The 24,478-nt window shown below is 34.7% G+C and overlaps 1 protein-coding gene across 5 annotated transcripts in view; it reads right to left on the minus strand.

Moving 5' to 3' along the window:
- HMGCLL1 (3-hydroxy-3-methylglutaryl-CoA lyase like 1) overlaps positions 1-24,478 on the minus strand; it is a 192,363-nt gene that overhangs the window by 92,544 nt on the left and 75,341 nt on the right. For all 5 annotated transcript variants that reach the window (XM_040473796.1, XM_040473800.1, XM_040473799.1 and 2 more), the window contains 4 exons: positions 22,497-22,592; positions 20,368-20,516; positions 9,653-9,716; positions 7,880-8,068 (listed from right to left, as the gene is read on the minus strand). In XM_040473796.1, coding sequence (XP_040329730.1) covers positions 7,880-8,068; positions 9,653-9,716; positions 20,368-20,516; positions 22,497-22,592 — 498 coding nt within the window. The remainder of the gene's footprint in view (positions 1-7,879; positions 8,069-9,652; positions 9,717-20,367; positions 20,517-22,496; positions 22,593-24,478) is intronic.

The following is a 24,478-nucleotide window of genomic DNA, read 5'->3' on the forward strand; positions in this document are numbered from 1 at the left end:
ATGCAAATTTAAAATGCCATCTAACTCCAGAAATAGATAAAAATTATATTATCTCTGAAAATAAAAACTAATTGATCACCTATTGCTAAAACCACAGACAAGTTTATATTAATAAAAAAAAAATGTTGGTGGGGGGCGCCTGGGTGGCTCGCTCGGTTAACCGTCCGACTTAGGCTCAGGTCATGATATCACGGTCCATGAACTCGAGCTCAGACCCTGGAGCCTGCTTCAGATTCTGTGCCTCCCTCTCTTTCTGGCACTCCCCGTTCATGCTCTGTCTCTGTCTCAAAAATAAATGAACATTAAAAAAGAATTTTTTTAAAAGATGTTGGTGGTAAACAAAAGCAAGCTACATTTTTTTCAAATATTTAATCATTTTCATCACTGATCAAAGCAATCCAACCAGCTGAAAAAAATTTGGGAAGCTACTTTGTTCATCTTTTGCACACTGACTTTTATGGCCCAGGAGCCCTTCTTCTACACGTTGGAAATGTGGACATTAAACTTTTGCTGGAATTCTTGTCCTCTTTTATTTCTGTATGTTTTGATAATTTATATATTATCTAACCTTCCAATAAGAATATTTTCCAGCAGAATACTGTGATGGAACAAGTTTATTGTATAGAAAAAAAGATTATCATAAAAAATTTGAAAATACGAATTTAAACTAAGACTATTTCCTTTATAGCAGTACTGTTCAGAGACTTTAACAACTAAATCTAACATCTACAAGAGTGTCTGATAAAATGAGTATCTATTAAAAATTAATGATACTTTTTAATTTTTTTTTTTTTTTACGTTTATTTTGGAGACAGAGAGAGACAGAGCATGAACGGGGGAGGGTCAGAGAGAGAGGGAGACACAGAATCTGAAACAGGCTCCAGGCTCTGAGCTGTCAGCACAGAGCCCGATGCAGGGCTCGAACTCATGGACTGCAAGATCATGACCTGAGCCGAAGTTGGTCGCCCAACTGACTGAGCCACCCAGGCGCCCCTAATGATACTTTTTTTTTTAACACCTCTGTAAGGGCATCAAATTTTCACTTTTTAAAATTTTCTTTCTAGCTCATTCTATTTAGTTTTTTATCTTTTTTTTAATTTTGTAAATGTTTTTGTTTGTTTGTTTGTTTGTTTGTTTTTTGAGACACAGGGTAAGTTGGGGAGGGGCAGAGAGAGAGAGACACAGAATCCAAAGCAGACTTCAGGCACTGAGCCTTCAGCACAGAGCCCAATGGGGGCTCAAACCCATGAACCTTGAGATGATGACCTGAGCCAAAGTCAGACATTTCACAGATTGAGCTACCCAGGTGCCCCTAGTTAGATCTTTATAGATGTTAAAAAATGAGTAACATGTATTTACATGTATTTGTAATGCATGTGTTTACACATTTGTAATGCAACTCTGTCTCCTGGCTCACAAATAAACTGAGTAAGAAGTTATTTTTACTGTTACTAGTTTTAATTGCAATGACTATAATAACTATTAAATGCAGTGTTACCAAGGCAATTGTTCTAGAAACTCTACATCGCATATCAAGTATGCATAATTTCAGGAGGCAGACATCATTGTATGCATTGTATAGATACAGAACTGATAACAGAGAGACTCCTCTGGCTAGTGATTAGAATTTTCAGAAATTCTCCCTGAGAACCTCCAATACAAATTGCATAAAGAAATTTTGCTGTTTGGTAGCATTGAAATATGGTTTAGCAAAAGTTAATATAAAAAATGCTTTGATATAAACATTAGGAAAACAATTTGGTTTTTCTAAAAGAGAATAATAAACATATGGAAAACATTATGAAGAAAGGCACATTAACTAAAAGTCTATTAAGTTTAAGGAAAAAAGACACAAAGTATTTCTTTAGGAGAAAGCTAAATATTGCCTATTCTGTTTTGTCTCCATGCTACCAATTAACATGTACTGTTATTTGTGGTACTGGATCTCATTTGTTTTATTGTGTTTTTATCCAGTTATGAAGACAAATCGTTTGAATGAAAAAAAAATAGGCTGTCCAATTGTCTGATATTAAGTAGATTAAATAATTTGTTCATTGGCATTTTCCTTGGGTACTTGGGAACATGAGAAAGGTGAAACTAAATTTTTTATAGAAAAAATTAAGACAAGTATATTGGTCCATGTACATTTCTTCCATTACTAAAATGTTGCATGTTTTCTCACCTCATTTTCTTGCTCTTTCAATTTTGAGTGGTTATACATATGCCACACTTAAAGCTACAGTCTTAATTATTTCTCTATGTTAAATATCTGATAATTACGAGTTCTTGACTTGCATACAATTATGCACACTCGAATAAGTCATATGTTCAAGTAATAAAAGCACACAATAAAACCTGGGAACCCAAGAAAGATCTTTCTACTACATGATTAGTATGTGCTTTCCAGACTGAGGGGGGATGTTCCATTTATAACTCATTTGTTTCCTACAATTGTGGCCAAGTTTCCACTTATTATATGTCTCCTTGCCTTAATATTAACTTCCAGTTTAGAACACTGTAAACTGTTTCTCAAGCCCCAAATTAAAGCAAATGATATCCACTCCACATCCACCACCAATTTTACTAGAAGCCACTTCAAAGATTCCATTTTTAAAAATGAAGTAGGGCCACTGCTTCCCGAAGCCAAGGTTAGTCCTGTTAATAATGAAGTGGAACTTTCTCTGATTTCCTATTTAAACACGGGCAGTTTTTTTTCCAAGACATTTTTTCTCCTCCACTAAAGGTAAAAGTGGTCATTTTGTTGTTGTGGCTCCTGCTATTGGGGAGGGGATGTGAGATGAGAAAAGGAAAACATCCCTGGAGAACTCAGCCTTACTCAGTGTCGCGGGAGCCCAGCATATGTGTGTTTGCAAGGACAGTCCAGAACCACATTCAGGTCGATTTATGAGCATAAAAGTTCCAAAACATTGAAACATTGTCTCAGCTACACTCAGTTTCAAAGAGAGCAATAGTGTAGATTGTCAGGGACATCAAACTGGATAAAAGTGGATGGCAAAAAAGACAAAACTTTACAACTTCAAATGTTAGATTCCCCAGCAGGTTTCTGCTTTTTGGCCATGTACTCACTTGTTCATTTCAACTAGCTTCTCCAGCTTTACATCATGTTATTTCCTAGACAAGCCACTGTTACCCTCTTCTGTACCAATTTGCACGGTGACAACAACTTATGATCTGGGGCAATGGAAGACCAGGCTGGAAACACACTATTGCTTTCCCAGGGCCCTGCCTCCATTCTACCCTCCTACCTCCCATACTTACCTGGTGCTTATGCACATAGTGCAAGAATAGAACACGTAGTTATAGAAAGTGGTAGATATATTTCCTACTAAGTGCTACAGGGGCTGCTGAAGACAAGATCCACCCCCTTTGCCCTTTTCCTCCCCTGACACACACAACACAACACAACACAACACACACACACACACCAAAAATAGTTCAGCTTAAGTTGAAGACGTGTTCTTTCAGAAAAAATTTAAATCATTCCTGGAACCTCAAGGTGCCACTAACCCACAACCAGTTAAAAACAATTTATCGGCCTGGGTCTTTCACTGCACAGGTGATGTGAATTTGAACCCTAAGTCCACACAGGGATTGGCAAAAAGTTATGACATATAAAGATGGACTTAGTATTTCTCCTGTATACGTAGCCAAAGCCATGAGAATGAATACCCTTGCCTTTTCCTCTCGTGAGGAGGAATTTTTGCTGGTTCACCTTTTGAGAGCGTGGCATTTGGGAGGGGTCTCCACCTTATACACGTTCTCATTCATGTTACCATCTTGCTTGGGACCAGGGTTATTTCCCAACCCTTTGTATGGCTGTTTCAGGATGGGAAAATGCCCCAAGATTTCAGTCCTCACCTCTTTGCAAGGAGATGCTCTTCAATTAATTCAGCCTGTGTCATAAAGCTTAGCTTCTCTTGTAAATTATTTGTCTTCTCTCAGTTCCTAGGACAAAATCTTCCCCTCTCCCAAGGCCTTTTGCCCAAGTGGTGTTTCATCTGCTTGAACTATTCTTTTCACACACTGGCATGTGCACATGCATGCACACACAGATACTTACACCCCTTATAGGGGTTAGTTCTCGTGTTTTATATCTGATTTTAAGCATTACTTTCTCAAATAGGCCTTGTTAACCTTTAAAATCACATTAGGGTATCAGCAATATTTTGCATTTGGGCATTTTCAAGAGGTAGTTTCCAGAAGAAGTTTGGATTCTCAGATTTTGCACCATACTCCTAAATCCCAAAGAACTAAATTATCATTCATTATATAGTAACTGTGCTACACAAATAAACCACCACCCAAAGTGTCACCATGCATAGAAGATACACCCATATAGTGGGATGAGGAAAGGAAGGGGAAGGGAAGGAGAGAAGTGAAGGGAAAGAGGGGGAGAGGGAGAGAGAAAGGGAATATCCACACAGAGAAGTCAGAGAGGGGCGGGGGAGGCAGATGTCTTCAGGAGCTGGCTGGTCAGGAACACTTAATAAGTTACAGTTGTAGCTGAACACAGAATCCTGAAGTGATCCCTACTTGTCTATTGTTTTAGAAACTAGAATACCTAGGACGGGAAAATTGTAAAAATTCCCACGCCCCAAAGTCCATGGGATATCATTTTCTGTTGTAATTCAATACAGTGTTCCTTGCCTGCTTCCAGAGGATAAACGTGGATTTGTGCACATATGCTACAAAGTCAAAATAAGCCCTTTGTCGGGCTTGATCTTCACATTGTTTTTTAACTTCTGCCAAACAACTGTACACTTTAGGACTATGACATACAGTTCTACAATACGGATTTTCAGCCACACTAGAAAGTTTTGATACAGTCTTGTTTTGTCAAAATCATGGGTTCTATAAACATCACACAAACCTATTTTTAACTAAGGTTATCAAGCTAACACTAATTGTAAGATATATCCATAAACACTATTTATATGTAGTGGTTTAAATAAATGCATTAAAAATAACTAAGTTATTAGAATTTAGTAAGTAATTTTTCATCACCCAGCTTTCCAAGTATCTTCATTTTGATGACCTAAAAAAATGTACTTGATAAAAAAAAGCCAAGAGTCTCTGAAGAGGATGCCTGCAACATCACAAAAACTTGTTAAACAAAATATAGGTACAAAAATCAGATAAAGGCACTATTAGAAAATTACAGGCCAATGTCTCTGATGAACATAGACACAAAAATCCTCAACATCATCAAACCAATAAATAATACATTAAGGATCAGTCGCCATAATCAATTATTACAGGGATGCAAGGATGGTTCCATATCCACCAATCAACATACATGATACACCACTTAATACCATGAAGAACAAAAATCTTATGATCCTCTCAACAGATGTAGATAAAGCTCGTGACAAAATTCAACAGCACTTAATAATAACTCTCAAAAAAGTGAGTTTAAAGGGAATATTCCTATACATACTAAAGGCCACATACGAAAAACCCACAGCTAACATCATACTCTATGGTGAAAAGAAGAAAGCTTCTCCACCAACATCAGGAATGAGACAAGTGTATCCAATGTCGCCAGTTTTATCCAGCATAGTACTACAAATCTCAGCTTCAGCAATCAGACAAAAAAAAAAATTATTATGGAGGAAGTAAAACTGTTACTCTTTGCAAATGACATGATCTATATAGAAGTCCCTGAAGTCCACACCAAAAGCACTGTTAGAACTACAAAATGAATTAAGTAATGTTGCAGGATAGAACATTACTAAAGCGAAATCTGTTGCATTTATATACAGCAATAACAAAGTGGAAGAAAGAAAAACTAAGAAAACAATTCTATTTACAATTGCATCAATAATAAAATACCTAGCAATAAATTTAACCAAGCAGGTGAAAGACCTGCCATTTGAAATCTGTAAGTAATTAATGAAAGAAACTGAAAATGACAGAAAGAAATAGAAAGCTATATCATGCTCATCGACTGAAAGAATATCATTAAAATGTCCATACAACCCCATAGTAATCTAAAGATTCAATCCAATCCTTATCATAACACCAACGGCATTTTTCACATAACTAGAACAATAATCCTAATATTTGTAGGGAAGCAAAAAACACCCTGAATAGCCAAAGCAATCTTGAGAAGGAAGAACAAAACCAGAGGTCTCACAATTCCAGATTTCAAAATATACTGCAAAGCTAAAGTAATTAAAAGAGAAAAAAAAAAAAGACATAGATCAAGAGAACAGGATACAGAGCCATAGTTTTATGGTTAATTCATCTGTGACAAAGGACTTTGGAAAATACAAAAGTGAAGAATATACATTAGTCCGTTTAATAATGATGTTGGGAAAAATGGACATCTACATGCAGAAGAATGAAACTGGATCACTCTGTTATGCTATACACAAAAATAAACTCAAAATAGATTAAAAAACATAAATATGAGACCTGAAACCATGAAACTCTTAAAACAAAACATAGGCAGTAATCTCTTAGACACTGGCCTCAGAAACATTTTTCTATACATGTCTCCTCAGGCACAGGGAACAAAAACAAAATTAAAGTATTGGAACTATTCCAACATGAAAGGCTTTTGCACAGTGAAGAAAATCATCAACAAAACAAAAAGGCAGCCTACTAAGTGGGAGAAGATATTTGCAAATGATGTATCTGATAAGGGGATAATATCCAAAATATACTAAGAATTCATACAATTTAACACCAAAAAAATCCAATAAAAATAGGAAGAGGACCTGAATATTTTTTAAAGGAGATTCCAGATGGCCAACAGACACATTAAAAGATCCTCAATATGACTAATCATCAGGGAAACGCAAATCAAAGCCATAATGAGATATTGGCTCACACCTGTCAGAATAGCTGGTCTCAGACAAGAAATAACAAGTGCTAGTGAGGATGTGGAGAAAAAGTAGCCCTCACGCACTGCCGGCAGAAATTCAAACTGGTGCAGCCACTGTGCGCAATGTTACAGAATTTCCTCAAAGAATTAAATATACAAAGACCATACAACCCATATTTCAACTTTTGGGCATTTACCTGAAGACAACAAAAACACTAATTCAAAAAGATATATGTGTCTATCCATTCTGTGGCAGCATTATTTACAATAACCAAGATAGTGAAGCAATCAATGTGTCCATCAATAGATGAAAGGATGAAGAAGATGTGGTACATATATACACAATGCAGTATTACTCAGCCCTAAGAAAGAATGAAATCTTGCCATTTGCAACAACATGGATGGACCTAAAGGGTATTCCACTAAGTGAAATAAGTCAGAGAGGAAAAAATAAATACTAAATGATTTCTCTCATATGTGGAATCTAAAAACCAAAACAAGCAAAGAAAAAAGCAGAAATAGATTCATAAATACAGAGAACAAACTCTGGATTGTCAGAAGGGAGTAGGGTATGGAGAATGAGTGAAATAGATGAAGAGTATTAAGAGGTACAAACTTCCAGTTATAAAACAAAGTCATAAGCATGAAATGCTCATGGAATATAGTCAATATTGTAGTAAGTTTGTATGGTGCAGAGGGTGACTACACTGACTGTGGCAATCGTGCATATAATTACTGAATTACTATGTTGCACCTAAAACAAATATTGAACTACCCTTTAGTAAAAAAAAAAAAAAAAAAAAAAAAAGAGAAATTTTATCAAATAAAATTAACAGGAATAGGAGACATCATTGCCCTAAAAATAAATGCGCAATTTGCAGATGTTTCCTGAGTACTTGTCATGGGGTAGGTAGTTTAAATATTATATTCGTAGCAATTTATAAATATTACCTCACTAAACCCTTTAACATGTTTATATTATCATTAAGGATACCCATTTTACACTTACACACAAATAACACAAAATACCTGAAGGGCCGTAAGGATATTTGCTAAGGCTTGTCCATACGTGTCATGGCAGTGAACAGCAAGCGCACTGGGTGGGACTTCTTTCATGACACTCTCCAACATTCTTTTCATGCTGCCTGGAGTTCCCACTCCAATAGTGTCTCCTAGAGAGATCTCATAACAGCCCATGCCATATAATCTTTTAGATACCTGTTGGGAAAGGTGAGAAGCTAGTAAAAATAAATAAATAATAATAATAATAACGGAAATGAACAAATTCAAACCCTGTTACTCCTTAGCAGACATCATCTACAAGTAAAAGTCATACCTAAGATCAGTTATGTATTCATGGGAAACACATATTTTAATTTTCTGGTCCTTTTCCTTGGTTATTAAATCCCAACTATTATATAAAAGTTTTAAAGACATTACTGTAATTATCTTTTTCTAATATTCAAGTTGGTCTTAGAATCATAACTGTCCATCTCCATGTTCAGTTATGCAATTATAAGCTACAATTTCAATTATGGGAGGCTTACTTTCTCAGCCCTTTAAACAAACAGAAGCATTACAAATTTACTTTGGAAGTAGTATTTCTCAAGGCATGAGATTTGAGGTCACGAGATATCAAAAATACTTTCAGCTTTGTCACTAAGTAGTTGTGTGATTGGTAGAGTCACTTAGTATTTCTAACTTAATACTTCTGGTTCATGAATGGATGCACTTATGACAAGTAACCTGCAAATTCCCTTTATGTCGGATAACTAAGGTTAAGTCTAGATGACTCACTTAAGGTTGCTGGTCATGCATTCTTAATGCTTCCAATCTGCCTGTTACGCAGTTCTCTTCAGCAACTCCTCAGACATTCTGGTGCAGTGATGGAGAGCCTGAGGGTATGTGTGGTCCATCCATAGACCTCATCCATGAGGCAAAAGGCAGCAAAGCAAGGGGCTTGGTGGACAGGTAGATTTGGAGCCTAGTTTTTGTGGAGCCTAAAGTTCTATCGTTTTGGAAGTGTTTTTTAAGAAAATAATATATAATTGTGAATGCAAATTTATAAGGAGTCTTAGAAGGGTACCATATAGGTGAAGGACTAAAATATTTAAGCTTCTTTATTTTACAGTATATCTGCCTCTGTGTGCAAAGGTATTCCTTAAATAGACTGGGATAGCACGCATTTGAAAAATCTGCAGCAAATTTCAAAATTTCAAATGAAGGCACAAAAGAGGAATGGCTTTAGCCAAATCAAAGGTTTATCCTAAGTTCTGAATTTCTAACAATGCCATCTTTAAGGACTATTATCTATTCCTGCAAAACTGCTCTCTAATGAAAGGAACTGGAGTCTCAGGACGAAGTATAGGATCTCAAAGGAATGAACAGTGTACAGAAAAAGCAGTGTATACACTCTGATACAAGTGCCCAAGTATGCAGGACAAGAACACAGGGATGATAACTGAGCAATCAAAGCAAAGTTTAAGTGTGCATGTACAAAGTTCCCTGACATTCTGATGGAACATGGAAAGGTCACCCACTAAGTTCCACCCATGTAAAAATGTTTCATCTATGAACCCTAACATGAGCAGACTCAAATGTTATTTAACTTTGAATAGTCGTAGCCAATATATACATCTTCAGTGTCAAAATGAAACTACTGGTTAAGTGATCAATTTTGTCTTCCATGGTTCTCCTGAAACTTGGTTGTGCAGATGCAATCAACAGTAAGGAGAACAGCCCGCTTTTAAAAATATTATACATCATTTTACCAAGAACCAGAAAACCACAGGTATATCTTACTTCTGTCACTTTTTGTGGTGTGATGTTTCCTTCATACGGACAGCCCAGGGTGCAAGACACATACCTAAATTTAAAATATAGAGCCATATAAATATATAGATGATTTAAGTCATTTCCTAATTTCCATTTTATACAAATGAATAGCTAAAAAGTCATCAAAATATTTTTTACCCTAGTCCATTATTATTCTTAGAACAAAGAAAAACAATTTTGGAACATTTTTCACTTAACTCAATTTTTTTCTAATAATGACAATTTGATGAATGTTATTTGATGGCAGATGGAGTAACAGGTGTTTATCTTGTGGAATTATTTAAGCTATAGCAGCATATGAACATTCAAAGTGGAAAATACCAGTGAACTACATAGTTTTATTTAAGTAAGTACACACATCCAACTGTTAAATATCTAGTTCTTTGGAATCATAGAGAAATAGCAAGTCGATGACTAACTGAATTTCTCTTCACTCCCATCTGGATCTTTTGGCCTCATTTAAATAGAGTCATTATCACCCCAAAACTCCTAGAGTTGGCCACAACCTCAAAGTTCATCTTGTTTATCTCTCGTGGGTATACCTAAATCATCCTATACAGAAGAGTGTCTAGTCTACGTTTTAAAGGCTCCATATAAAGATATCCTGTAAGCTTCTTCAACAATTTACTCTAATAGAAAAAGTCAAGCCTTTCCTGAAATGATAATGATACTTTTCCATCTTAAAGTATTAAGCTTTAGAAAAAGCCTGTTTTAGCTATTTTCAGCTCAACACCAATCCCATTTTATTAAACTTTCCTCAGAGATTTTTACAACACTTGTATTAAAATAATGCATCATGTGTCTGATTGTCAGGGATGAAGCAATTCACATGAGTGAGAGAGGGGTGGTAGGAAATGAGGCTGGAGATCCAATTCTGTGAGCCAGAATACAACAGGCTTTAGATAGTAAGGCCCTTGGAATGCCATGCCAAGGAGTCTGAACTTTGAGATCACTCAAAATTATTAGGTAACGTAGTGACAAGATCAGAGTAGTTTTCCAGAAATGTTAATTCTCCGGGAACTCTGGAAGTGGTTGCCAACAGAAAGGTGGAAGCAAAAACAAGACAAAAGATAATACCATATTTCCTTGATTCTAAGATGTTGTCCATTATAAGATACACTATAAATTTTATAACAGGTTTTGGAGTAAAAAAAATATACATATTAAATATATACATATATATTCAATGATTCAATACATACTCATTGATTCTAAAACCATAATCTAATTTCAAAAGTATTAAAATGTGAATAGAAGTTGTGTTTTGGAATTAAATAAACAATTCAGTAAGTCAAGTAAGCAGTAAAGAAGACAGAGGGATAAATAGGATAATTCAAGTACAACTTGAAAGTTATGCAGGAAATCATTTCTCTGCTCTTGCAATTACTATCATTATCTTATTTGAATAGCCTGTATAAATTTAAACAAGATATGTAGAAAGAAAATGTTCTATAAACCTAACACTTGGAAAAGGTGGCTAAAGATGAAAACATTTTCGATTCAGATATAATGATTACAGATAAATAAATGAATAATTACTTCATTCTGAACCCAAAATATCTAGATGTGGTTCAATACAAAATCCAAGCCATCCATTTACATGCCATCCTTCTAAATATGAAAAACAATATAAGAAAAAACCAACAAATTCAAAACGATATAAAGCAAACCAACCTTTCTTGCATTCTTTACTATCTGGCCATAACTACCCTTTGGTAACATCACCTGCATTTTCATTCACTCAAGTTTTCCCTCAGACTCCTTCCCAGGCCTAAGGTTTGCCTGGTCTCCATTCTTCACTGCATTTCATCTTCCTACATTCTTTTCCATCCTTGTGAGCCACTTCTCCCACCTATTTACACATGGAGCTACTTTCCCCCCCGAAACAAATGTTGATGGTTCTCAACTACGTTCATTAGCTTACTTTAACATCCTATAAGCACAGGTTGGCAAACGAAGACCCATAGGCCAAATCCTGCTCATTAGTCTTTTGCAAGTCAAATTTTATTGGAACAATGTCATGCCTATCTATTTACCTATTATCCATGGCTATTTCTGCACCATAAGAGTTGAATAGGAGCACAGACATTATCTGACCCACGAAACCTAAAATATTATTATCCAGTCTTTTACAGAAAAAGCTTGCTGCTGGTAAAAAGGAAACATTTTCATGAGTATGAAATGGCCTCCCCCATGATAAAAATAGTCTATATTGTCCGCTTTGAATAGTAGCTAAAGTCAATTTCTATAGCAATCTATTAGAGTGGTTCTCAAACTTGCCTGCACAGAATCACCTGGGGAGTTTAAAAGCCAAAACTCTAATGGTTGACACACTCCAGGCCAATTAAATCACAAACCTGAGGAACTAAATTCAATCACCAATATCTCAAAATAATTCCTAAAGTTCCATTTAGAAACTTGCCAAAATTGAATACCACTGAAACATCAGCAATACTACCTCCCCTTGAATGCCTGATTTATTCCCTTGTAAAAAGTGTTAATACACAGATTTTAGTCTCAAGAATCTCACTACTATGCCCCAGCACTTTTTATCTATTTTCAATTGGCTGGTAGTTCAACTTCTCACAGATCTATCTTGAAACATTTCTATTCTGCTGAAGCCCCAAACTGCAACCTCTCCATTTCTTATTTTATCCCATTTCTTACTTCTGGCTTAATGTCCTTTTTACTGAACTACACCGTTTAGTTCTTTCAGTAATGGTAAAGTTTTGCAGACTATTTTGTCACCAAATAATTTTACTTCACCTTCATTAATGTTTAATAGTTTGGTTAGGTACAAAATTCTAGGTGAACAGTCATTCTGCCATTTTGAGCATATTTCACTAGCTCTGGTCTCAGTTTTGCTGATGAGAATTTTGCTATTTAATGGTAATTCTGTTATAGCAATTTTAAAGTAATTTGTTCTCTACTTTTTGGATTCTCTGTTTATATCTAATATTCTGCATTTTACTATGAGAATGTCGGGACTTATACTTCTTTAATATTAACACTGATGTTGTTCCTCAAATCTAGAAAATCCTCAAGGTACTAGTTCATCAAATCTATCTCTAACATTTACTTTCCCTGCTTTCTCCTGAAAATTCTGTGAGGCACTCTCTCTTAACCTCACTTTCAAAAGTTCTATTACATTTTTCTGTGTTTTATTTTTGCAGTTTCCTTGAATACTACTTCTAGTCACCAATACCCCTTTCAACTGTGTGTAATCTGCAGCTGAATGCAATCATTTCCTTTATAAATGTATTTGTCATTTCAAGAAATGTTTCTTTTTGTAAAATATTCATCATTTTCATAAAGATCTATTATGTTCTTCCTTTGCCTCTGTATTTTAAGGGGTTAATTTAAATTCTTCAAATTGTTCTATTTCCTTCTTTTCTGTTAAAGTTTTCCTGCTTTTCCTTTTTGCTTCTTTCTCTCCTTTCTTTTTGCTTCTTTGTATCGTCATGTGGTTTGTAATTTTTACTCTATCTTTCCATGGTGATTTTAGTTTCTATGGGAGTTTCATGAGACTCTTGAGTTATTCAAGTGTCTCTATAAACAAGATAGGACTGCCTTTTGTCCTTGCCCAGTGGACTTTACCAATTCTTGGACAAATTTCTACCTTAATTTCTTATTTGGGGTTTCCATAATATTCCACAAATTCCATTGACTTTGCATTGGCAAAGAGGAGATTCCAGGCTCCAAGAATCATCACTTTAAAATGCATGTTTTAGTAGAACATCTATCTCCTATCATGTCGACATTAAAATCCCATTTTCGAGCCACTAGGAATTTTATCTGAAATAGATACCCCCAGGTGCTAGTGGCATCAACCTGCATCCTCACCACACTTTCTTTGATGAAACCTGAGGACTTTCTTTTCTGAGTTTAGCTATATGTTTCAAAAATGGTTATTTTCATATGTTTGTAATGGGAACAGAAAAGGGAGTCTTTGCATCAGTTCAGTCCCCCATAGTCTCTGTCTTTCATTATTATGCAGATAGATAACTCAAGGAACAACTCCAAGTCTCAGGAACATTACAAATTGGTTTCCTGACACATTGACATGACATATTAAGCTCAGCATGTCAAAAATGATGCTCATTCTTGCTTCCCCTGCATTTGCCATTAAAAAAAATGCAGTCATTTTCAGAGTCTGTCCTGCCAAATCACTTAAAGGTCACCTTTGAGAACATATTCAATAACCCAGATACCCTGGTTCTTCCCTTCCAGCCTCTGTTGCATGTGACGTCTGCTAGTGCCAGTCCAAACATACAGAACAGTCCCTGAATATTTCCTTCAGGACAGCTGCATACATCTGCCAAGCACTCTCCTTGCCTCTGGTCTCACACCACTCATTTGTACACTAATACCTATTGACAAAATACGAGGACTACAGCACAGATCTGATTAGTTTTACACTTCGAAAATCTATAGTGACTGGCCATCGTCTACCAAGTAAACTTGGTATTCAAGTTCAGCAGTTTGTGGAACCTCTTTCTACCCCTCTCCCAATATACACCCTGAAAAACTCCCCTTCCAGTGGAAGTAAGCTCTTTCCTGTTACCTAAATGCTTTTTGAGATTGCTCTTCACTACACCTTTGCTCTTTGTACATTTCTTACCCTGCCCGAAAAGACCATTATTTCTGATTATGTTTCCCTATATTTACCTATCTTTAATGACTTCATTTTATTGACACCTTCTGCATTAAGTTTCTCCATATAACCCCTGAGAAATTTAATATAGTATTACTTTAAACTTGAATAGGATCTGTCTGTATGTCTCAATGTATTTGCCTTTTTTGACAGTTAAATAACAATTTCTATATATACTATTTTCGCAGTCTGCTAGAAACTCTTTGAAGTTTGGCTACTTTTTCATTTTCATATTCCATACATTATCACTAGACAGTACATTATATAAAACATTCAGTATTTCTTGAATGAATTCATGCACAAATTTGTTATTTAAGGTGCCATTTTCATTATTTAATTAATTTTCTATGAAATTCCTGATCTTTACTCTAAATATGTAGCTACATCCAGGCTATTAATGCACTTACTTCTAAATCCTGTAGCCAAAGATGATAGTATATGAGTTCAGACTTAGAACAAAACCTTAAACACTATATAGGATGACAGAATAAAAGAATGGCCAATCATATTGAAGCTAATTGCACTAACATTAAAGGCATGGTGTTACAATAAATTCTGTGGATGGAAGGGCGAGTTATTTTTATTTGTGCTTGTGAAGGCCATTTATCAGTATTGTGCAAAATAATGATAAAAGAGAAACTGAGGCAATCAAGTCTTAACAACTTTATCTGGTGAAACTGAGTCATGAAAAAGCACCTACATTGAGGCCTTCCCCAAGGCCTTCCCACTATTATCCTCTGTCCTTTAAAATCATTCTGGCAAAAAGAAACAAAAACGATGAGCCTGGAATAAACGTCACAAATACTTGCAATGGATACAATCAATGACTGCTATCCTCAGAAGAGAAAAACAATGCCAAGATTGAAGAGGTGACATGTAATGTCAATTAAACATAATTAAGACATTTAAATGTAGGAGCTGTTTTGATGCAGTCATGCACAGTATGTCTGCCTATAAACAATACAAAATAGCATTCCATTACTAATAAGCCAACCAAAAACAGATTGTGAGAGCCTGCTAAGCACTTAACACTACAGATAATGTAAGAAATAAATACTGTCCCTGGGTCTCAAGGAGTAATTCTGCTAATTCTCTTTTTGCCCTGAAATGCTAATTTCATGAGAAATGACAAAACATGCTCTTCAAAGGCTCTATATGAAGGCTGTTTAGTGATGACTACACAACACAGCTTACACATATTAACTATTGCTGGGTAGGTATTATTCTGATACACAGCAGTGCCAGATTAATATCTAAGGCTAAAAAAAAGTGTACCTTCAAACAAACCATATGTATGACAGAAAATAGCTTTAACAGATGTCTCATTTTTAGAGTTTTATGTACCATGTTTTGGTAAATGAGGTTTTGAATTGCTCTTCAAATTTTTTCTTCCAGGCCAACAGAAAGGCCTCAGTCTAATATATTGGAAAGGAACTTGGCCAATCAACTGTACACTTGAAAGATGGTGCCATATATGCAAGTGAACTCCCCTGGGGTAGACTGTCCAATGGAAGGTATTTGCTACATTAGTCATGAGAAACATGGTGTATTTAAAACATTGAGACTTAAATAAGGAAACTCATTATCACACTCACCAATATTACTACTACCTTCAAGATCAGCATCAGAATCAATAGCATGTTGTATTATGCAGAGGAAAAATAAGAAATACATGTGCAACATAACGTAAATAGTTTGGCTAAGAAACAGGTTGCAAGTTCTTAAATAAGTTTGTGTTCAAAATTATCTCTTAACGGGAAAACCAATGAAAACTGACCACTCTGAGGGAGAGGAATCTGCACTTACTTCATGGCCATTTTATAGGTTAGAAATTATACAGAGCTAAGCAACTCATCAAAAAATAATTAAGCACAAGAATTTCCTAATATTAACATTAATTTCATCGAAGAAATTGGCCACTAATATACATAATACAATTTTATCCAGAAGCTGTTAAACCAGACTGGATTATTATTGCTATGGGATAAGCAGAAAGCAGGTGGTGAGGGTCATAGATCAAGAGATACATAAAATATGCACTTTAGAAAATCAAAAGTGAAAATGACCATTGAGACTATCCCAACATAAAAAGCTTTTTTCATTGTGAAGGAAATCATCAACAAAACAAAAAGGCAAACTACCAAATGGGAGAAGGTATATGGAAATGATATAACTGATAAGGAGTTAATATCCAAAATATATAAAGGACTTATACACCTCAACATCAAAAAAAATCCAACTAAAAATGGGCAAAACACCTGAATACCTTTATCCAAAGAAGACATACAGATGGCCAAGAGACTCATGAAAAGATGTTCAACATCACTCATTACCATCAGGGAAATGCAAATCAAACCACAAGGAGGTATCACAAAAGGTACCTCACACCTTTCAGAAGAGCTAGTATGAAAAAGATTTAAAAAATACAAAGTGTAGATGCTGAAGTGGAAAAAAAAGACCCCTTGTGCACTGTTGGGGGGAATGTAAATTGAGGGTCACTGGAAAAACAATATGGAGGTTCCTCAATAAATAGAAATTCCATACCATCCAGTCATTCCACTACTGGGTATTTACCCAGAGAAAACAAAAACACTAATATGCAATGTAAACCATTACCACATCCTAAAATGATCTTTGGTTTTTCTGTATCTAAAAGTTATATATGATTGTTTATATTAACTACTAATTTGTCTTTTATTCCTTGTTCTCATTATTTTGCACTTTTTTTTTCTGGGAATTTGAGGAATCCAGCAGTTACGGTTCATAGTTAAATATTTTTGCATTTTGTAATTTTTTAAAACAAAGTATGGTAATTTTGTTTGGCTTCCAGGAAAAATGGTACAAAACTACCTTCTTTCAACATTTAGTAGGCTCAACCTTTCAGAGTAATCATGTTTCAGATCATTTGAAGTCATTTTACAGAAGAGGCCTAAGATATAATTATGTAAGAAGTTTTGCTTTGATATGCACAACTGCTGACCTTTTGAATTTGTAATGTAGATTTCTAAGCCTTTTAGTAGTGAAATTAATAATGGCTCCTTAGTGATAGTTTCCTTTTTAAAAATAATATTCTCACAAAGAGAGTATGTGATTCTTGTGACTTCATTTAAGGTAGGTCAATACTAAGACAAAAAGGAATAAAACTAAATGTCTCATATATTAGTGCACTACTTCATATCTTGAAGACGTTTCAATTTTGGAAGGATCTTGACAAACCAAGAGATAATAATTTCGGGAAATGCATTGATAAAAATAGAGAAAATCATTACATGTATCACAGACTTTTATTTTTCTTTGCCTTTTTAACTTTTTAAAAATTTTGATATTAGAAAAATAACCTAGATATTTTAAACATGTCATATGAATTACATATTAAAAATGAAGTCCAAAATGTAGACATTTCATTGCTCATTCATATATAATGTATATTCAGTGGTAGTTAGCTGACTTTGCATTTTATGTCAATGATCTGGCATGGTATGTGTTCGCAATGTGTCCCAGATGTTATGTAAAGTTCTGAGCACATATAAAAAATGTGTACACATGCATCTGTATATGTGTGTTACAGGATGGGGGGGGGGAATCAAACCACAGCCTTAATAACTTTAATAAAAGCTGCTATTTAGACCATATGAAGGTTTACTATTTTTATTAAAATTTAAATGGTTTTAGTGAGCATTTATAAAATGTGTACTGCCTTATGGCCTTTAAATCTGACAGCTGATGACATAAATTTTCTGGACGGTGATCAAGTACATGTTGACGCAGCTGTTGCCATGTTGCCATAGTAAGATGCTGAGGTGTCTGCTTCAGTTTCAACTAGTTGAACATGACTCTTTTTCTTAACTGAGTACCAATGACCTATGACTTCTAATATTGCGTATCTAAATTCTAGATTGCCAGCAAAAATAAAATCTAATTTAAACTCTATTAACATTTGGGCGAGTAGGAAGATAATTCTCATCTGCACAAAGAGGGAACTCACATACTAAAAGGCCTATTTCTAAAAATGAATACTGTTTCAGAAGATCTAGGAGTTTTGCTCAAAGGAACAAAATCTGCATTGGAAAACACACATTTATTTATTGTATACTTCTGCAATAAGTCTCTAATGTACTCTGCTGATGGCATTGGACTGTGAGTCAGTTTTTGTCCATCTTGCACTTTGTACCCTTCTTATTAAGGCCTGGCAAACTTTTTAAGTTATAGCATGGTTAGGAGTTTCTTTATTGGGGTGCCTGGGTGGCTCAGTAGGTTTAGCATCCAACTCCTCATTTCAGATCAGGTCATGATCCCAGGGTGGTGAGATCGAGCCCTATGTCAGGCTCCATGTTGAGTGTGGAGCCTGCTTGGGATTCTCTCTCTCTCACCCCCTAACCCCCTCCCCAACTCACACACACTTTATTAAAAAAAAAAAAATTGCTTTACTGATGGGACAATATTAGTTGCTCAAAACTCAGTATTCAAGAGGATTTAAGATTTCTATTAAATATATTACCTATTCTACTTTATAAGAGAAAAACAGATAATAAAATATGATATTAAACAATTTATGTTTACATCCATCTTGTAACATTAAAAAAACTTCCTATTTGAAGTGCAAGCTGCACATGCACTTAACTTTGCACAGTTATGCGTTTTTCAAATTTCCAATGAGTGACTTTACTGTAAAATCTATACTCCATATTTAAAGATGCATTAAAATACAGTAGCTTCTTCATTTTCCCATTCTTTAAAAAGAAAGAGACAAAACAGCTTACATATGTTTGAATTTAGAAACTTGTAATACATGGTTTTGTGGCTATTCACCTTTTTTTTGCCTTAAGAATACACATCCTTTATTTTCTGTCTGGATACACATTTCTTGGTTTATAAATTTTTCTTGCATGTGCTTTCCATGATGTGTATATTTTAATTACAAAAACAATTTTGTATCTTTAAAAACTCATGCTGAAAACTATTGCTATGGAGAGAGGAAAAGTAAGCTAACAAAAGTAAGCAAACCAATAAGACAGTTCCCTATGGTGTGGTCTAATTCTATTTGCTCTCCAAAGGACCTTGGTTGAATTCTAACCCTTTTCTAATGTTGTCACTCAAAATTGGATCCACTTGTCTTTCTCATTAACCACTAAACCTCTCCCTGCCACTACGGATTTTTCTCTCCTCAACGGAAGGAAGTAAACCTGTATCCAAATCTAATTATAGCTATCAGACTTGTCTTATGAATGCTATACGTCTTAATTGATTTCCATGAGAAGACTATCATACCACTATAATTATAAAAAGCAATAGAAAATTAGCTAATGTCTTAGAAACAAATTCCTTCTTAAGTGATCATTTATTATACATTTCATAGAACATGGGTCTGGGAGTAGAGCCTGTTTGCAGTACAGGCTCCAACTGCTGGTTCTGGAAGCAGGTAAGAATCAAAGCAGACCTTCTCTCTCTTCCTCTTCCCCATTTACCTTTGCTTTTGGGTCACACAGAGAAAACAGGGAAATCGGCTGTTGAAAGGGATGTTGAATGAGGGGAACGATGGGCCGAATTTCCTGGTGCAGCTTGAAGGCTCAATTTTATGTTTTAAATAGTCTATTGAAGGTCTACATAAAATAATTTTGAAACAAAAAGTAATAGGTCTTAAAAATTTTTTTAAGATGTGGAAACCACATTAGAGGGTTCCTTCGCAAATGGTACTACGAGTATACACAAATTGATCAACCCAACAGTAGGCTGAGATGAAAAGATATTTGCATTTGGGTAAGTGTTAATAAGATGAGTAACAATGTCAGGTTTGCAAAGTCAAGTTGGCCTCTGATCTTGGAGCACTATACCCTCTAGGCTAGATAAACTCTAATAATTATTAACTGGTATTCAGGAGACAAATCACTATACAGTGATGGCCTGATCATACAAGGTACAAAAGACACCCTACATATATTATGAATGCTAAAATAATAACTACATAGTTCATATACGAACTTAAACAGTAGATAGTAACTAACTAGAATTTGTGGAATTTCATAAATACCCTCGTGCTGGAATATTCATGTGCCTTGCCGACTTAACAACCTCCTCAAACTTCTCCATGCTTTCTTCAATAGAACAGTTAATATTCTTCTTGCTAAAGGATTCAGATGCGGCACCAAAAACTGATATCTCGGTGGCTCCGGCAGCAACCTGAAAAAAGAGAATTAAGGGCAAAAACAATTAACTTAAAATATGTAAATGATAACAATAGAAGAAATATTAATTACTCAATAAAGGCATACATGTATTCATTAACATTTTCCTTGGAATTCACAATTAGAGTCTTCTCATCTTGCCACATAAGCTCTTTTCAAACTTAAAAGTATTTCGTGATAACAAAATAATTCCCCAAGCTGCAACACTCTATGAATCTATGAATCTATGAAGTACACAATCTATTAAGTACAGAAAACAGTGATGATGTTCCAATTTAATTTCATCTTTCCTAAATTATGCATAGGTATCAAAAATATTTTAACTGTAATTATGGAAAATACTGGCATCCCAATAAAGCCTTTTAATATCTATGGAAAACATTTTTAGACCGATTATTAAAGAGTAGTAAATGCTTTCTGTTCTCCTCTTCCTATAACCTAACAGAAAAATGTTTTTCCAATTCATCATTTAGACTTTGCGCCAAATTTTTTTCCTGTCTCTTAAGCTAGCTTCCATTGTTTCATACCTTGACTGCTACAACATACTCTTGTATGTCTAATGTCTTAATCCTCTTGCCTAGTCTTTAAATCCAAAATATTAACCTAATATTTTTCCCTTTTGCCATCTTAAGTTCTTTCCCCAGACTTCTCCAGTGACTTGTTTTCAAATATCACATTTCCTCATTTTCCAGCTGGATTTTTTAAGACTTTCTATTAATGTATCTGTAGCCCTGTGCCTAGATTCTCCTCTCTTTCGGATACCTTATTAACGTATTAAGAAAAAAAAATCTTTTTTTTTTAATCCAACATTAAAAAACACCAATTGGCTTCCAGTTCCACCAAAAATAAAATTTTAACTTCTAAAATCAAAATTCTATTTTAATACTTACTGTGTGCCAGAATTTTAGTACTTTTGTGTGTTCTATCTGTAACCCACAATCTTACCCATTTTACAGATGAGAAAACTGTGGCTCAAAGAGGCTAAATAACTAGCACAAAGTCCCAAAGCTACTATAAGTTATCAAGTCATGCTTTGAGAACAGGCATGCCTGACTCCCAAGCCATGTGTTCCATCCCATTATTTGCCCTTCCAAGCTATTGTTGAGGGTGTACTCTCAGTTCGTGTCTTTTTCAAGGTGGAGACATTCGTTACTTTGTTTGGACCAACGACAGCAATATTTATAATTCCTTAAAATGCCTCTTTCTTTAGAGTAGAATAAAAAACTTACACCAAAATTAACAAAAGAAGAATGGTTTTAACAAAGATACACAACAGGTGATATATCAATGAGCATCTACAACCTCAACTTTATGCAACACAGTCCCAAATACAAAAGTGCAAAATAATAATTAACACCAGAAATAGCTGGTGAAAAACTTTTACAACAAATCCATTTAAGCACAACACCTCAAGCCTTCTTAAAATTGCCTTGATTCCTCTTGTATGTGTCATTATCAAAGATTTTTTTTCACATATAAATTCTTAAATCACATAGGATTGGGAGAAACAAGCCAGAAGGGGAGAATAGGTAAAGTTGTTACAGGCAGTTGTAAGTAACAGTGGTTAGCTTCACCTACACAGGGAGGGAACATCAGCAACAAAAAGCTGATCCAAAAAAGTTGGCAAAAATGATCCACTACAATAACACTAATATCGTACTGAGAAACGTTTAAGTTAAATTCTGTATTCCCTATTTACGCAGGAAACACAAAATATACTTTCAAAAGAACTTCAGCAAAATGGATAACTATTTTTGTGTTTCGATTCCTGAATGGTTAAAATGGAAGGGCCATTTATGTGGAACACTTTAGTCCACACCAATACCATGGAGTTACAGATCACCAGGTATTCGTGTGCATACATTAGCATTTATGCAGGGTAACAAAAGAGCCACATTGGATACTGTTTTAACTTTGTAAAGATCCTTAAAACAGCAAGAAGCATTGATTTTAAAATAATTCGCAGCACACTTACAGCACGGTGAAAACCCTGAAGATTAGGAGTAAGGACAGGATATCGAACTCCTGGGTATTGATGAATGCCTTTCATCACTTCAGTGTGATCAGCCATCTGAAATATGTAATAGTTACATACAAATATTTAACTTTAAATATTTTGTCAAGCAAATCTTTCATTTTTCAAGAAGGTTATAATTACTCATGCTATTATATTCTGAAATTAATGTCAGAAATAATAAAGCTCTGTCAAGATAGCTAATAATAAGTAGTTCGTAAGGTCATAAATACATAAAAACTAGATCTGGGTTTAACTTATTCACATAATAGGATCTGGTTAAATGAGTGATTATGAATAGTCAGCAACTCTCTACTTATTTTCACTTGGCTGATCTTTGGTCTCCTTTTATTTCACAGCCCAACCTTCAAATACTCCTGAGACTGGGTACAATTTTAAAAGCAGTATGCCATGCTTTTAACTTCCATGTGAAAATCTCACATCCAAATAATTTTCAATGTATGAAATTTTACATTATTTAGTAAAAAATTACATATCTTTTAGAATACTTTAACAAGGCTGAAATCACAGTATATATGTTATTTGGTTAGCATGGATGTTTTAGTAAGAGTCATAGTGCTCTCTGAATTATCATCAGATTACTATTTGTTCTTATAATGCAAACAAATGCATACAATGGAGTAACAAACAGGAAAATTTAACCCATCTCTTCAAGACTTTATTTTTCTATATCTTCTGTGATCCTGTAAGAAATCAACTTTATAGAATCAAAGTTACTAGTTTGCTACAAAGTCTATTATTTAGCCTCCTAGAGCAAATAACTGATGATCAAATCTCATAATCAGCACATAGACAAATTATCATTGACATACCATGAGCTTTATATAATTCAGAATAAATTATGGCATAAACAATAAATATAAGGAATAATATATAAACAATGAAAAGTATAAAAAATGAGCATGGGGAAAGCTATAGAAACATACACCAAACCAAAATCTTCACCTTCAATATGGGAATGGATAATGAAAGACTTTTTACCTATATATCTTGGCTTGTTACAACAAGTATTTTTAATTTTAAAATGCAGAAAAAAATTAATCAAAGTACAAATGCTTTTCTTAATAGAACTACACAGTTTAAATATATTAAATATTACAATATTTACTCCTATTAGCCCCTTAGTCTTACCCTCAGTGAAATGCCAGTGGAATTAAGTAAATGAGTTTTAAATACATTTTAAATTGAAAATTAAATATTTAAGATGCAAAAAAAAGTGCCTCCCATTGACTGCCATCCTACCTTATTGACATTTAAGTCTCCAAGTTTCATACAATCCAAACACATTTACTTCTGTCTAAAACATGATTCTTGCTTATTTATTTCTTAGAGATCACATCCACTGTCTGCCAACCAATAACTGCATTCTTTACAACAACTATCCCCCATGGTCATCTACAGTGCATAAAAGCCAATGCTCTCATTTCATGCCGAGACTATTTGACTTTAAACCAGATGTTTATTAAGCACCTACTGTGTCCAAACCCCTATGGTAGGCCTTGTGGTAAATATAAATACAGGAAAGTAAGGTCCTTGCACTAAATAATTTGGGGAGATAGCAAAGATGCATACAGAAACATAACCATTCAAAGGAATATAGTGGTTGCCAATCAGAGCACAGGTTGTAAGAGTTCAGAATGGGGAAAGGTTAGTAGGACCTTTAATAGCCTAGGAAATTTTAAGAGGTATGGAATACAAACTGCAGAACATGACTACAGCATATTAAAATTTAAAAAGATATGGCCACAACAGTATTTCTAATTCCACATGCTCTTCCAGAAGTTCAACAATTCCTACCAATAGGTGAACTATATTTACTTCCCACTTGAACCTGGGCAGATCTGTGATTACTCCAAGCAATAGAATATAGCAGAAATAATAATATGTGACTTCAGAGCCTAGGTCATAGAAAAGTACACAGC

Source organism: Herpailurus yagouaroundi, unplaced genomic scaffold, assembly GCF_014898765.1.
Source record: "Herpailurus yagouaroundi ecotype Mexico unplaced genomic scaffold, PumYag 139, whole genome shotgun sequence".
NCBI classification, from domain to species: domain Eukaryota; kingdom Metazoa; phylum Chordata; class Mammalia; order Carnivora; family Felidae; genus Herpailurus; species Herpailurus yagouaroundi.